Consider the following 14,760-nt stretch of genomic DNA (forward strand, 5'->3'; position numbering starts at 1 on the left):
ATTCGTTTCCTTTTCTAAATAATCCTAAAGCTGTCTTGTAAATAATAGATGTATATAAATAATAGGTATATTAAAAACATTCATCTTTTCATCAACTTAATTTATCAATTTGTCTAAACTTATGTTCAACTTTAGGTACATACAATATTAATATCAATATCAAGTTCGCGTTGGTTTTAGTTTTTGCCGAGAGAAGTCTTGAATCGATGGAACTTAAAGCGAAAATTAATAATTTTTATAATAACAACAGCAATAAATAACATATCGTAGCGTATATATCTAAACAAGACGATTCCCATCGATGCATAACTAAACTAACTGCATTATCCTAACTCATATATGTCTTTCCGAATCGGCAATTGCCCTACAGCTCTTTTCAAGTTTGTAACAAAAGAAGAAGATAACAAAATAAGAACGAAGAAACTAAAAGAAAATTAAAACTAAATGCACGAAAACAAATGAATACAAAGAACTTTACTCGTCCTCCGCCTCGGTTATGGTTGAGTTCATAATGTGCGTCTCCTTCTTGAACACCAGCTGACGATGATGCTGGGCACATGAGAGAAGAAAGACGTAGGTAAATACATAAATACATATTTAAATATATATTACTGTGTGATCGACTCACCTCCTCGTTTTGTATCATAACAATGCGATGCTCCAGCTGTGGCGCCAAATCGCATGTGGACTGCTCCAGATCGTCCAGCGAAGCGCGACGCAGCATCTGTCAAGGATTAAGATTAATTATTAGCCCAGCTATCGATTATGTGGTGAATGTCCTTTACCTTCTGAGAGTTGCCATGCGACAGGTCCAGGGACTTGTTGTGATGACCCACCGACAGCTTGCGTATGGGCGATGGACCATCCAGATCCAGACTGTCCAGACATTGCACCAGGCTATGCCGACGCGATAGCGTGACCAGCGACTGTCTATGCTTTGTGTTCTGGCCACATTTGCGCGAATTGATGGCCTTGAAATGATTCTGCAGCGTGATGCCCAGCTCCGGACAGGCATCGTCATCCATCTGGATAAGTTAAGATCACAAGCTTTATGGTATATATATTTTAAAGGCATTTGCACGGAGACTCACCAGCACTTTGGAGTCCTTGAACATGGTATAGCCATCGCAGCCCATGTATATGTAGCTTTTGACGCACAGCTTGTAGGTTTGCTCCAGATTTAGATACTCATCGCCCACCTGTATCAGCTGGGGATCGATGCGTTGGAAGGGCGCAGCCTGCGGGTCGAAGGCAAAACTAATGCCAGCCACCTGGGGAAAACGACCCTCCAGCTTGGGATAGGCGGACACGCCGTTCTCCAGCGCCTGCCACAGCACACGTCCCGTCACCTCGAGCAGTATCAATGGATCGCGCATGGGTATAACATTGACCAGATCACCCATTGTAAACGGACCAACGGGATGTATGCGATCCGAGCGAAAGGTGCCGCCATTCAGTATAACCACATCGGCGCCAACAGCTGCCAAGACGACATCACACACCCAATTGCCCAGATTGGTTTCCTGGGTGCGCACACGCGAGAAGCGGCCATCGAGCTCGACGCCAAATATGCCCATGACATCCGATAATTTGCTCTCAATGAATTCTGTAAAAGTGCAAAAACATAAATTAGTAAATATTTAAGAGTTTACAAACAACTGTTCTATTGCTGCAGAGTAGATTAACTGAGTAAAACAGAAATGCTTGGGAAATAATAGATTAATTTAGCTGTAACTAGTTAATATCCCAATTAGTTTTCCAATCTAAAACTTTCCCTTATTTAATTGCTTTTAAAGGTATGTCCCTGACTAATTGAAAGCAGATACCAAAACAATTCTGTGGTTCCAAAGAAATTCCCAGCATCTGTTGAGCTTCTCTACACTTTATCCTGTTTTATAGCCTGCTCTTAATTATGACTCAGTACTGCAAGAATCTACTTACTGGCATATTTGGATAGTTCCTGTTTTAGCACGGGATCCTCTGGTATTTTGGCCGTCACATCCATGCACTGGACATCCGTGGTGAAGAGTGCGCGATTGTTGGCCTGTCGCTCGATGGTTATGACGGAGAATTGTTGGAAATCTGTGCCCGATTTGACAATCATTTTGCCATTGATTTCGGTCACCTCGCGCACATGATCGTGTCCACCAAGGATTATGTCAATGCCATCGCATTTCTCGGCCAGATTGATGTCGTTGGGCGTGCGCATGTGCGTCAAAGCAATGATCAGATCGCAGCCCTCGTTGCGCAGCTCCCGGGCGAGACGATTGCCAGCCTCCACATAGTCTATGTAGGTGACTTCGGTGGGATCGATGGTGGGCAGGGTCTCGAGCCATTCACGCTCCACAAGCCCAATTAGCCCAATCGAGATTTGATTGTGTAAAATAAAATGGGAGATTTTGCCACCGCCCAGCGGGCGACCAGTTTCGTTGTCAACCACATTCGACATTAGCCAGGGGAAATCCGTTTGTTTAATCAACTTGACCAACACATCCAGGCCGTGATCTAATGCGAATTGGAAATTATTAATTATACACTATCAAACATTTTTATAATTCAGAAGCATTAACATTTATTAAAATATGTAAACTTCTTTATGGAAATTAAATAATAAAGCCCGATATTCTTCCATTAGTTTCTACATAATATTCCATTATTTTCTACATAGTATATTAACATACTCTGACAACAGAATGTTATGAATAACATTAACATTTCCTGGGATATTACATAGCGTGGAAATTAAACCATTGGAAGATGCTTTTAACTTTAAGTTAACAATAAAATAGCATGTGTTAAATAACCTTTTAACAACAAAATGTTGATTTAATGTATACTACACTTCTTTTTAACGGACTATACTTTCAGTATCCTTAACAGACACATTACATGTTTTAAAATAACATTTTTGTTTTCTTTAACATTGTCTTTAAATTTCTGCTGTTTATCAGCTGTAAAGCATATTAATACGTGTCACTTAACAATATCTGAATCTTTTTTTAGACTCACCAAAGTCATGATTGCCAAAGACAGCGCAGTGTGTGCCCACTTGATTGAGCACAGGTATCATTTGCTCGCCCTGCGTAAAGGTGCTCACTGTGAGGGATGAAAGATATAAGTATATAAAACTATAAATAGCTGATAGTTGATTATAGATTAAAGCACTACTTACACATGCTGGGTGAGAAGGCATCACCGCTGAAGAGAACAAGGGGATTTAGATGCGCATAGCTCTTGATGGCTGTGGCAAAGCGCGCAGCGCCGCCAATTGGCTCCGTTTCGGCCATGGACTCGATATTGTAGACATCGTTGTAGTGCAAAATAGTCAACGGCTTGTCCTCGCCCTCGGTCATCTTGAGCAGCTTTTTGGTCTTCTCCAGCTGCGATGATATCGATGTGGATCGCCCGTTCAGGCCGTTGGGTGTGCCACGCACGCGATGCCGCGGACTCTGCGGTTGGCTAACGGACGCGTACGCACGTGTCCTTGTCAGCAATTTGGTATCGCAGGTATCCTCTGTATCCTGGACAATGCCAGCCAAGTTTGTGGAGCCACTCAGCGAACCCTCCGCACTTGTCGTCGTCGGCACACTGCCCGATGAGGCGGCCACAGACACCGTTGGCGTCAGCGACAAGTCCAGAGAGCGAAAATTCGGATTGGTGCTCTGCAGCATGGACAGCGTCCGGGTGCCAGCGTCTCGCACCTCAATGGAAGCCTGCAAATTATAGAGTGTCATGTACATAAGCAACAATACATCTCGCATCTAACACCAAATAAAACTGACGACGAGCACACAACATCGACTGACAACAACAACAAAGGAGAGCTCAGTTTGGGAATTTGAACTGTTCGGGATTATAGTTAATACATACATAGGCGGCTTTTATAAGGATTGTGTGGCGCGTCAAGTAGGTTAACATGAAAAAAGCTCCAAGATGAAATAGTTCCGAATAACAAAAATTAGTTAGCTCCTACGAAAAACAAATAATATTAAAAAAGCCATCAGATAAAACTAAGTGGATTCACAAAAACTTAAAAACCCAAAAGAGATCCATGAGGGTGACGAATTTAAAGAAATTTGTAAAAATTCCCAGTTAAAATACTTATAAATGTATTTATATTGAAAAAGATTTCTAATATTTTATAGGGAACTTCTTATAAATCGAATCAGCTACAAGAAAATAAATAAAACGCTTTCTAAAGAATAGAATTCCTTAAGAAATTGAAAATGAATTGGAATGAAAATATTCAAGGAAGAATTCCACAAAAAAAAAGTAGAGAAAAAAATGTTAAATAAAGCTTATCAGTTAAAGGAAAAACTAGAATAACTTCAACCTTGCCAAAATAATTAATAATAAATAAATTTGTCGGAAAAAATCGGTATAAGAAAAATAACTTTTTTTTAAACGTAATTAATATAAACTATAATTAAAATAAACTATTTAATACGTTTAATAATGTTTGAAAGCTAAATTAAAAATACTTAAAGATATACATAAATTAATATGAATAACAAAAATTTTAAATAATAAGATTATAATCAATTTAAAATTTAATTTTTATATTTTATATATATTTTATTTATTAATGAATGTGTAGAAAATGTACAACTGAAAACATAATATTAATATAAATACATAAAATATTTGTGCAATAAATTTTTTCCAAAAATGAATTGACTTAAACGAAATCATAAATTATTAAAATTACTTTTCTTCTTAAACATTCTCTAGCATTTTTATTCATTTTCAATATGCAATTGGAATGTGTTTTGCTGCTGGAGATGTGTATCCATTCCATGGAACCATAAAATGCTCCAGCAAAGCGTTTCAAATAAATAAATGAAAGGGAAACGAGTGCCAGGACGTGTACAACGGGTGGGGTGGGGGGAGTTGGGGTTGGAGTGCGCTTGCATTTCAAATTAGTTGGTGCAGGATAACGTTACAACACAGAGTGCTTGAGTGTGGGCGTGTCGGTGTGTGTGTGTGTGTGTGTGTGTGTGTGATTAGTGAGAGTTGTGAGAGTATTGTTTTAGTGTAGTAATTAGAGCTGAGAGCTGCTGTGCTTAGCTCAGCGAGAGGGAGAGAGTACTTAAAGTCTGGACTAGTGGAAGTGCAACAAGACACACACATAAAATATACATATATATAATACAGGTACAGGCACGGGTACAGATACAGGTACTGTTCATGTTGGCCAAGCAAATAAGTGTGTGTGTTTGGGTTAACAGAAACCTGCTTCAGCCAGCCAACAACATTGCCCATGGCTGCTCCACGATTGCCGCCCGTCAAGTGAACCAAGCGTCGACTTGAACTTGAATTGGCGCCACATGCGCCTGTTGCAGTTGCAGCTGCAGCAGTTGCTGTTGTTGTTGTTGTTGTTGTTGGTGTTGTGGCCGTTGCTCCAGTAGCAGCTGTTGCAGCTGTTGCAGCATTAGCTGCGCCCATGCCACTCCCAACGTCGCCGCCTCCGCCGCCGCCGCTGTCATTGTTGCTGTTTCTGTTGTAGCTCATCCTGCGGCCGCTGCACAGAGTCGGGTGAAAAGAATTTGTTGCATGGCTTTGAACAAAGTTGCATACGAACAACTTACAACACAATTGTCGCATATTTACAGCTACGTAGACGCATTTCGCGCAACAACAGCAACAACAAATCAAATCACAAATTGTTCAAGACCAAATTGAAATAAACAAAACACAAAATTTGCAAAGCACAACTAAAAATAAAAACGCGCGCGCAAAGAATACTATGTAGTATAATAAACAAATTTTAAAATGTATTCTGTTTTATATATATTTAATTTGTATTTATTTTTCGTTCACGTTCACAAACTGACGCGAGCGTCGCGCCTCGAGCGTCGACACTGAAATGCAAATTGTGGGCCAAAAAAAAAAAAATATTGCTGAATACAAAGTTAAATTTCACTCAAATTCAATTACATATTTGAATGAATGCATCAGAAATAAAAACAAAGATAAGCAAAACAGTCTAGCGTGAGACAGAGACAGAGAGAGAGAGAGAGAGAGAGAGAGAGAAAGCGTGTGCAAGAGAAGCACTCAAAACGAAAACGAAAATGACAACGCAATCTGCAGATGTGAGAGACAAGATAAGACAAAGGCACACATACAAACACACACACACACACACACACACACACACACACACACACACACACACATACACACACACACAGACACACACACACACACACAAGTGCACACTTTATAGCCCATACTCTGACAAAATGCATGTAAATTTCTCTCGCTCAATAAAATTGCATTACGTGTATTTTTTGTTGTCAGATTTAATAATCGAATCGACAAGCACATAAATGGAAGCGATAAGAGAAAGAGTATACAAAAATAATAAGTGAACTGCAACGAATAGTAAATGCTCTACGAAATACATATAAAAGCGACTTCCAGTTAATAAATGTGCTGGAAAACAAATTGCTGTGCCTTGTGCTTTAACTACATGTTAAATGTGGCTGTTAATTTATGCCACAATCTTAACTTAATATGAGCCGGATTTATTCAACAACTTTTTTGAAAATCAAATCAAGATATATGCTTATTCAATGTATTATCTCTATATATTTAGTATTTACCCTGACTGTCTGACTGATTGGCGATCAATCACACCTAAGAGCTAACAAGCTGAAATTCTCACTCCCAGAACTCGGTCAAAATTTCTCACCTCCAGCACTCGGTCAAATCTGAACCGATTTTAATAAGGTTTGGATTTTTGCTCATGAGTTGACCTCTAGATCAATTCGGCACCAAAATCTGGCAACATAATTTTTTGTCAAAATTCCAGTGAAAATGGTACCCTCAAATATCCTATATAGATATAGGTCAAAATTTTGCAAACCCATAATTCGGTCAAATCTCATTCGATTTTCCCGATGTTTGGCTTTTTGTGCATGGTTTGACCTCTCGGTCAATCTGGAAACATTATTTTTGGTCAACATTCATGTGAAAATCGTGCAGGCGCATCGAATTGGCTATAAGAATCTCAAGCTGAACAGCCTGACATGCATTCATTGCAACAGCTTTACAATGCTGTTCAGTTATATATAGCCATTGTCGTACAACGCATTCGCCCCATTAGGCGATTTAATGGCTGCAAGTGCTCAAACAGCTGCCAAACCGCTAAGTATCTTACAGATACGACTACAAAGACGAGCACATTGAGGCTATGCGTGACAGTTTTTGCAGTTACACACACACACACACACACACACACACACATACAGATAGAAAGAGCCGCACACAGCAATAAGAGTCAGCATTCAGCATTGGCATTGATAATGAAAAGCAAAGCGAACGCATGAATTTACATGCACAAATTGCGTATACGCAACGTTTGCCTCAACAGAAGGTCGCAAGCGGATTGCGACACGGATTTGCCTTTCACTGCTTAAGAATGCGTGCCACATACTCCCACACACACACACACACACACACACACACACATTTAATGCATACCAAATACCGATGACAAATATGTGCTGTATATATATATATATATATATGTATTTATATGGCAGCCATATATAAGCCATAATAATGTGTGCCCTCGTGGTCATGGCAGCTGAGCCACAAAATTACTAACAGGGAAATGAGTTGTGAAAAGAGGGAAATGCATTCCACACGAGCAACTGATAAATGTGCCTGATATCTGTACTAGTTTGGTTGAAATAGACGACTTAACGAACTACTTCAACTAGTGTCTGGTGATTAAATCCAATTAAACACAATTAATTAAATGCTTTGCACAGCTGTTCACGCGGCGTATACGCAATTTGCGCAAGTGTTTTTCGATTGGTTTGTCGCTACAAATTGGACAATTACTTGTGCTTAAATGTGAAAATTAAATCAATAGAAAATTCACTCACGAAAACTCGCCTCCACAATTGCTGGAAAATGTAGAAGAAAACTCTCATTAAAGCACAAAATTAAAATATGATATGCAAATCTGCGCACATGCCAAAATTTTGTGTTCATGGCTCAAATTTCTCTGTGTCTGACGCGTTTATAGAGGCAGACAAGCAGCTGGACTGAGAGATATGTGAAACTTTAGCTCAATCGACGTGTAAATCGATGCTGTTCAATTTTAAATATATTTTTTCACAGCTTGTTTGGCCCTTAGATACATACAAAATATACAGAATACACATTTGATATACTTCATGGAGTCGGCTTTCGCTCCATTTGCATTATATATATTATATTAATGCGCAGCATGAAAATATTAAAATGTGCGCTGAAAATTCCATCAAAAACAAATAGAAATGCTCTAGACGGCATGCGCGACTAGAAGTTACCCTAAACCTGCCAAATGCAGCTGGAAGGGAAGGGGGTTAGATATAAAATGAAAGATAATCGATCTACATATACTTTTCGAGAAGCTGAATGCCAAGTTTGATGACTCTAGACATTAAAACCAAAGAGATTTGCTCATAAAACAGAATTTCGATAAATATATTTATCGATTGCTTGGAAACGGTGCAAGTTATCGATGATCGGAATAAAACTTATACCGGGCAAGGCGCTAGGGGACGTTACGTTTAAGATTCTCTAGCTATTTTAAGTTTTAAAATCGACACGTCTGTTGATGCTGAACAAGAATATAGACACAGTTTTTATGGTCGGAGCTGCTTACTTCTGCCTGTTACATACATTTGCACAAATACAGTATACCCCTTTTTTTCCATTTTCAATTGGTACAGCGCATAGAAAGGCATTCCATAGTAATTATTTTAAAAAGCAGCCAACAATTTGTTAGCTGCGGCAATTTTAATTGAATTAAAATTGCCAAACACAAAACAACATTTAATAATTTAATAACCAAATGTCAGACAGGCGCAACATAATCAACTTAGGGCACGTACCCACAACGTCTGCTGCATGTGCCACACAAGAGTTGCACATTTGGCAGTGGCAGCCGCTTCCGTTCGGCCCCGGGCTGGCTCGTTCAGTTAAAGGGCAAGGGCCAAGGATAGGCTGGGCTGGGCAAGGCTGCAGTTAACAGGCCAAACAATTGCATGCAATCATTCAAAGTCCTAAAACACAGACAGGGCAAAAAGTGAAAGCAATAAGTCCAAGCGAGCGCCTCTCGGCAAGCAGACACCTTTGTAGAAAGTCAAGGGTCAATTGACGAATGCTTCAACATTTCACATAAAAAGAATAAGTGTGTGTGTGCGCATGTGTGCGTGTGTGTGTGTGTGTGTGTGTGTGTGTAAACAAGGCCAACATGTTAGGGTCCTTTTATGGTGCTCATCATGGAGGTCGAGAAGCCGAAAATTGCTCGTAGCCCCAAGGGATAGAAACGAACAAAGGCGCTTGACACAAAAAGAAGAATAGAAATATTTCCGTGGCATGGCACAGTGTCACAAAGCTGATTATTAAGGGACAATTAATGAGTAGGCACTTCTGTTCAGTTTTTCAGGTTATGGATTATTGTTACGAAACGTCGAACATTGAAGATTTTTATATATTCCTTTTCAGCATATTTACGACATTCCCCCAATCTGACGAAACTTAAGAGTTTAATCAAAAAACTTTAGCCCGAATCTTTCCACGGGAAGCTTGGATTCTGCAATAAGTGTGAATCACATCTCACATGCATTTTCATAAAGATCGTTGGAAATGAATTTGAATCAGAAAAGTGTAAACAAACATCTTTGAAAATAAGTTTGGGACCGATCTGAATTCGCGACTTTTCCACGCTTTCAAGTGGATTTGTTATATATAGGGAATATATCTCTACATATTAATATATATACCAATACTAATATATTATTCAATATTTAATATAATATATTTAATAAAATATAGAAGCTTCTTTTTCCATTCTATATAGTTTCAATTAAAATTTTAGTTCTGTCTACTCAAACACTCGCTCCACTGTGCGTGGATGAAGAAGAAACAATTTCGAAGAAACATACATACATATATGGAACAATTTGAAGACATGTAGCAAAAGTTAAGAGCAGTTAGGGACCCTTGCTCACACACAAAGAATATTGCTACGAAAATTTGATTAGCATATTAAGTATACGCAACCGGGCAGTGTATTTTTCGTTATCAGAGCATAAACCCTTGTAGGCAAAATAAAGCGTAAGCCAGAAATCAAAATAATAATGAATATAACAATGTAAATGTAAACTTGTGTTAAAGGCACAAAACAAATCAGTGTTGAATTATTTACAAAATTTAATTCAAAAATGTTCTTGACCCTTTTTGTCTCTCATGTTGATCTGTTGTGAGCTCTGCTCAAGCATACTTAAGTAGCTTAAAGTAATTCAGTTGTCTCTACCTTTTGACGGACACGTGCGCATTTACCTTTATCAAATGCCCAAATGTGGCAGCTATTAGATCAAACATTCAATTTGCAAACGAAAATTAGCAATAAAATAGGCTTAAGTGTGTGTTTTTTTTTTTTAATTTCAACTAATTTCAATGCTTAGCCTAAATTTAAAGCTATATTTTCCGATTTTAGAAAACGTAATACGAGTAAAGTTTGTTTAACATTAGTTATAATATTGCTTAAGTTAGCTTAGCTAAATTTATTTTAACTAAAATATGCATTTAGCTAATGTTCATATTTAATCTGATCAATAGACCATGCGTGTTAAATGTATATAAGCTATATATAATCTATTTTTTATCAGCAATTATCGACTGCGCAATACTCTTCTTACAATTAACAACAGATCTCTAGCATGCTGACGTTATTTCAAGCAAAGTGACTTTCAAACTGTTCAGCTAATGACTCTTAAACTGTGTTAACTACAGCAGATGCCTTAAAATTGTGGACATGGACTTGTCACAAAGCCAATATGCTCTCTTTCAGCTCGTGAACAGAGTATAAGAAGTTAAATTCTTACTATAAAAATGTTATCAGATGTGCATCAAAGTTATATATTTGCATCTCTCTCTCAGGTTAAAATCGATTCAAAATCTATCTTTAAGAAAATTTCTAAGTTTTCTAATTTAGCAATAAGAAAGTTCTATATTTCTGAACGGGGCATACATTAGAGCAACGTCGCTTGCAGTTCAATACCCAGGCAATTTAAATGTATTTCCTTCTAAATCGGCACTTGAAATGTACATAAAATACAAGCTAAAGCATTTCTGTCTGATACACACGCAGAAGTATCGCCTTTTTATATGCAGACAGGATATGCATTATTAAACAGAGCTGATTGCATGGCAATCAGAGGCAGATGCGTACTTTACCAGCTTTTGCCATTACCTCAGCTACAGACAGACACATTTATAAATACAAATACTAAATATATATATATAATTAGTTAGCGGAACGGAAAATATGTAAACAGACAACTTACGTGCGTGCAACGATTTGTGGCAGAAAAGTTGTTGTTGTTGCCGGTGATATGCTATGCAGCGCGACCTTGTCGTAGGCTGGTTCCACACAGAGTTCTGTTTGTGTAGCTGATTGCCACAACTTGGCTGCAAGTAGATAAATGCAAATTCATAAGTTTTATATCGGGCGCAATTTGCCAAAGGATTTGCAATTCTGCTTGGCCGAGCCACAAACTTTAATTAACTTTGAAGCAGGCAACACAAAATGGCAGCAATTGCGCAGTTTGTAATTTAGTTTCTGGACAGGAAATGCACTCAGGATATGCAGCAACAGGGGCCAGGCAAACACACACACACACACACACACGCACACAGCACAAACACACAGTCAGACACAGACACACCGGAAGTTGAGAGCTGGAGAGCTGCTTGATTTAAGGCTGCGCTTCGTCATGGCTTAAGTTTCCATTTGATTACAACAAAAACGTAATCATGAATTGAATTTGCTTTTAAGCCATGTTTCAGTTTCAAATGTGTCGAAAATTTCGTATATTTACATACAATGTATTTAATTACGGCTGTCTGAATAATCCAATAAAAAACCCTTGTCAAATTTTTAATTGCTGTTCGAAGTGCTTCGAAAAAAACGCTACAATCAAAGAGCGAGATCTTCATAAAATATTTTTATGCGTTAATACCCTAGACAAACAAGGTGCGTAGGGTATGTTCGAGCCGAGAGACTTTTAGGCCACATCTTGTATTGAAAATATGATTTTCTAAATGTTCCGTATTAGCATATATATTGATTGATATTTTCAATGAAGTAAATCTGTCTTGGTTAACAGCAACAGTTAAGATCTATTTTTCGTTTAACAGCAACAGTTAACATTAATATACGCTTAATTTTAGCTGTAATTCGTTATTTTTGTTTGTTATCCACGTTAAATCATGCAAAGCTGCCATAGCTTAGCAGATCTTCCTTTTACAGCAACAGTTAACATTGATAATTTCGTTTAACAGCAACAGTTAACATAGACATTTGATGAATTTAAATGTTACTTTAACATTTCAAGTTCTTAACAGTCAATCCTAACATTAATTTTTTCTCTGATTTAAACAAGTGTACTTTTATTTATTTATCAGCTAACTGTTTGACAATAGTATGGAACGAAGTTGTGCGTATTGACATAGTCAACCCACTTGAGCATTTAAAGTTCTTTATTTTTGAAAACAATTTTTTGTAGGTTCACTTTTTTGGCAACTTGACAGCACTCAAAAATAAGCTGAAATATGTGTGTCAATGTGGGCGCTGTTAAATACCTAGACCTTGTGGTCTAGTGAATTGTTTTGGGGGCCAACATCGAAACGGTTGAGAGTTTAATTAACCCTCAGACACGCACAACACGCGGCACTCGTTGCCTTTGCCCCACAAAGCAGTAAAGATGTCGCTGTTATTGTTGTTGCTGCTGTTATTTAGGTAGACAGCAGGATAGCAGAACACTAGCACACAAACACACAAACACATGCACACACAAACATGCTAGCACTTTCTTATGCTGCCCATAATCAGCTGTCCAAAAAAAGCTTGCTCAGCAGCTCTCGCGCCCACGCAAGCTGCAAACAGAGAACACCACACTCAGTGCTCTCACTCTCGCTCTCTTTCAAGCACGTTGTGTGCTGCGCTCTCTTGTTGCTGTTGCTGTTGCTATTGCTATTCTCGTTCTTGTTGTTGGCCTTTGGCGGTTATTGTTGTGTTAAATGTTGTTGTCTTTAATAAGTTAATATTCAAAAACGTGTTGATCGGTAAACCGATGAGCTCTCTTTTGCCCCCTTGCTTTATGCGTATGTGTAGTCTGTGTGTAACATGCGTCTGTAATGCGATTAGGGTTACAAGTTCTGTAAGTGCGGGCGAACCTGAACTTGCAGCTGGTTTGTTCAATATATAAATAAACTGTTTATGCAGTTAAATTTGTGGGTGGACGTCGCGGGCCGTTGCTTTTCTTAGCTAACGCCGTGTGCTTTTGCTGCCGCCCAAGCCCCGCATGACCTAATACACAGAGGCTTTCGGGCAGGCTCAAGTATATACGCAATTGTTAGTACACACATCATATTCGCAAAAAAATAAAACATAATATCTGTGTTAATATTTGCGTATATAAATTGGCACATCCGCTGTCAGTTTTCATTCAGAAATAAATTGCAAAATTCTAGCACAAATTGCGCAAATTGTTGCGCATCAATTCAATTACTTTCACTTGCATTCACTTTATTTTGTAATAAGATTATTGTACAATTTATTAATTAATTCATAAACTGCGCACTGATAAGGCTGCCCCCCTCTATTGGCCCTTAGACCCAAGCAAACACACTCACACACACACACACACACACACTCATACATTTTGCGCGCTTTTGTTTACAGTTATGATTTTTGCAAAAATCACATTGAATTCTGCCCTTTGGCGAAACATTCGTATTTGCACACTTTGTGCTGCAGAAGATGTGGAAGAAGAAGCACTTACGGAACAAAGACGAAAACGAAATCCTGTTTCGCGCACCACTTTTTCTTGTACACCAAAAATGCTGCGCTCTGTGTTTTTTGTAATATTCTGCGTATAAAAAGTTTAACACACACACACATACACAAAACACGACGATATTTGCGAAAATTCACCGAACCGAACCGTCTCTGTGGAAAGCAGAACTCCAACTGAAATATGCAATTTTAAATGACAATGTTAACGTTCGAGTTATTTCAAAAATGTTAAGAACACAAACGTACAGCGGGCAGGCGAGAGCGAGAGAGACTTAAAACAGCGCGAGAGTCGCAGCCAAAAGGCACAACACGAATGGCAATGTAACAGCAACAAATTCAATTAACATAGTACAAATTTACAAGTACATAACATTTAAATTGTAAGTGATATTTTTTTAAAATCATTTGTATTACTTTTTTTGAAAATTATTTGTTTCTAATATTCTTAAATATACGCATCTCTGACAAGCACGAAATAACTCAACTGTTGCTAAGCTAAGATGTTAACGGTGGAGTAGCTCTGTTAAATGAGGTGCAAGACTGTTAACGTTAAGTTTCGTTGTTTTGCGTTCGTACAGTTTTAGGGCAATTGTTAAGAGCTAAGTATTTAGAGAACAAAAACGTTAAGTTTTAAAATTTAAAATAAATTAACAGTTTGCGATTATTAAGTAACTAATTTGACTTAGATAACGAAAATTCGAGAAAAACGAATCGATTATGATTTATATTATTTAATAATTTTTATTTATAGTACCTCACTTTAAAAATTACGTTATACCAATATTACATTAAATGTTTGTTGTTTAAACTGCCTTCCAATTGCCATATACATAAATCAAACTACATGTATTTGCATGTCTGAGGACATTTTGCATAATTATTATTTGTAGTATTAT

The 14,760-nt window shown here is 38.0% G+C and overlaps 1 protein-coding gene across 3 annotated transcripts; it reads right to left on the minus strand.

The window, feature by feature from the left end:
- Positions 1-49: 49 nt before the first annotated feature.
- LOC6626608 (mannosylglucosyl-3-phosphoglycerate phosphatase) lies at positions 50-14,040 on the minus strand. Of its 3 annotated transcripts, XM_015174563.3 has the most exons (10): positions 13,851-14,040; positions 11,352-11,475; positions 5,233-5,521; positions 3,173-3,713; positions 3,010-3,096; positions 1,942-2,505; positions 1,092-1,606; positions 786-1,025; positions 629-724; positions 50-549 (listed from the first exon to the last, which is right to left on the minus strand). In XM_015174563.3, exons 3-10 carry the CDS (start codon positions 5,509-5,511, stop codon positions 475-477), a joined length of 2,397 nt encoding a protein of 798 aa, XP_015030049.1. In that variant the 5' UTR covers positions 5,512-5,521; positions 11,352-11,475; positions 13,851-14,040; the 3' UTR covers positions 50-474. The 3 variants fall into 3 exon arrangements, with proteins under 3 accessions (XP_015030049.1, XP_015030048.1, XP_002050560.2); XM_015174562.3 differs by lacking the exon at positions 5,233-5,521; XM_002050524.4 differs by lacking the exons at positions 11,352-11,475; positions 13,851-14,040 and adding an exon at positions 5,589-5,804.
- Positions 14,041-14,760: the final 720 nt, after the last annotated feature.

This window comes from Drosophila virilis, chromosome 5 (genome assembly GCF_030788295.1).
Source record: "Drosophila virilis strain 15010-1051.87 chromosome 5, Dvir_AGI_RSII-ME, whole genome shotgun sequence".
Taxonomy (NCBI): domain Eukaryota; kingdom Metazoa; phylum Arthropoda; class Insecta; order Diptera; family Drosophilidae; genus Drosophila; species Drosophila virilis.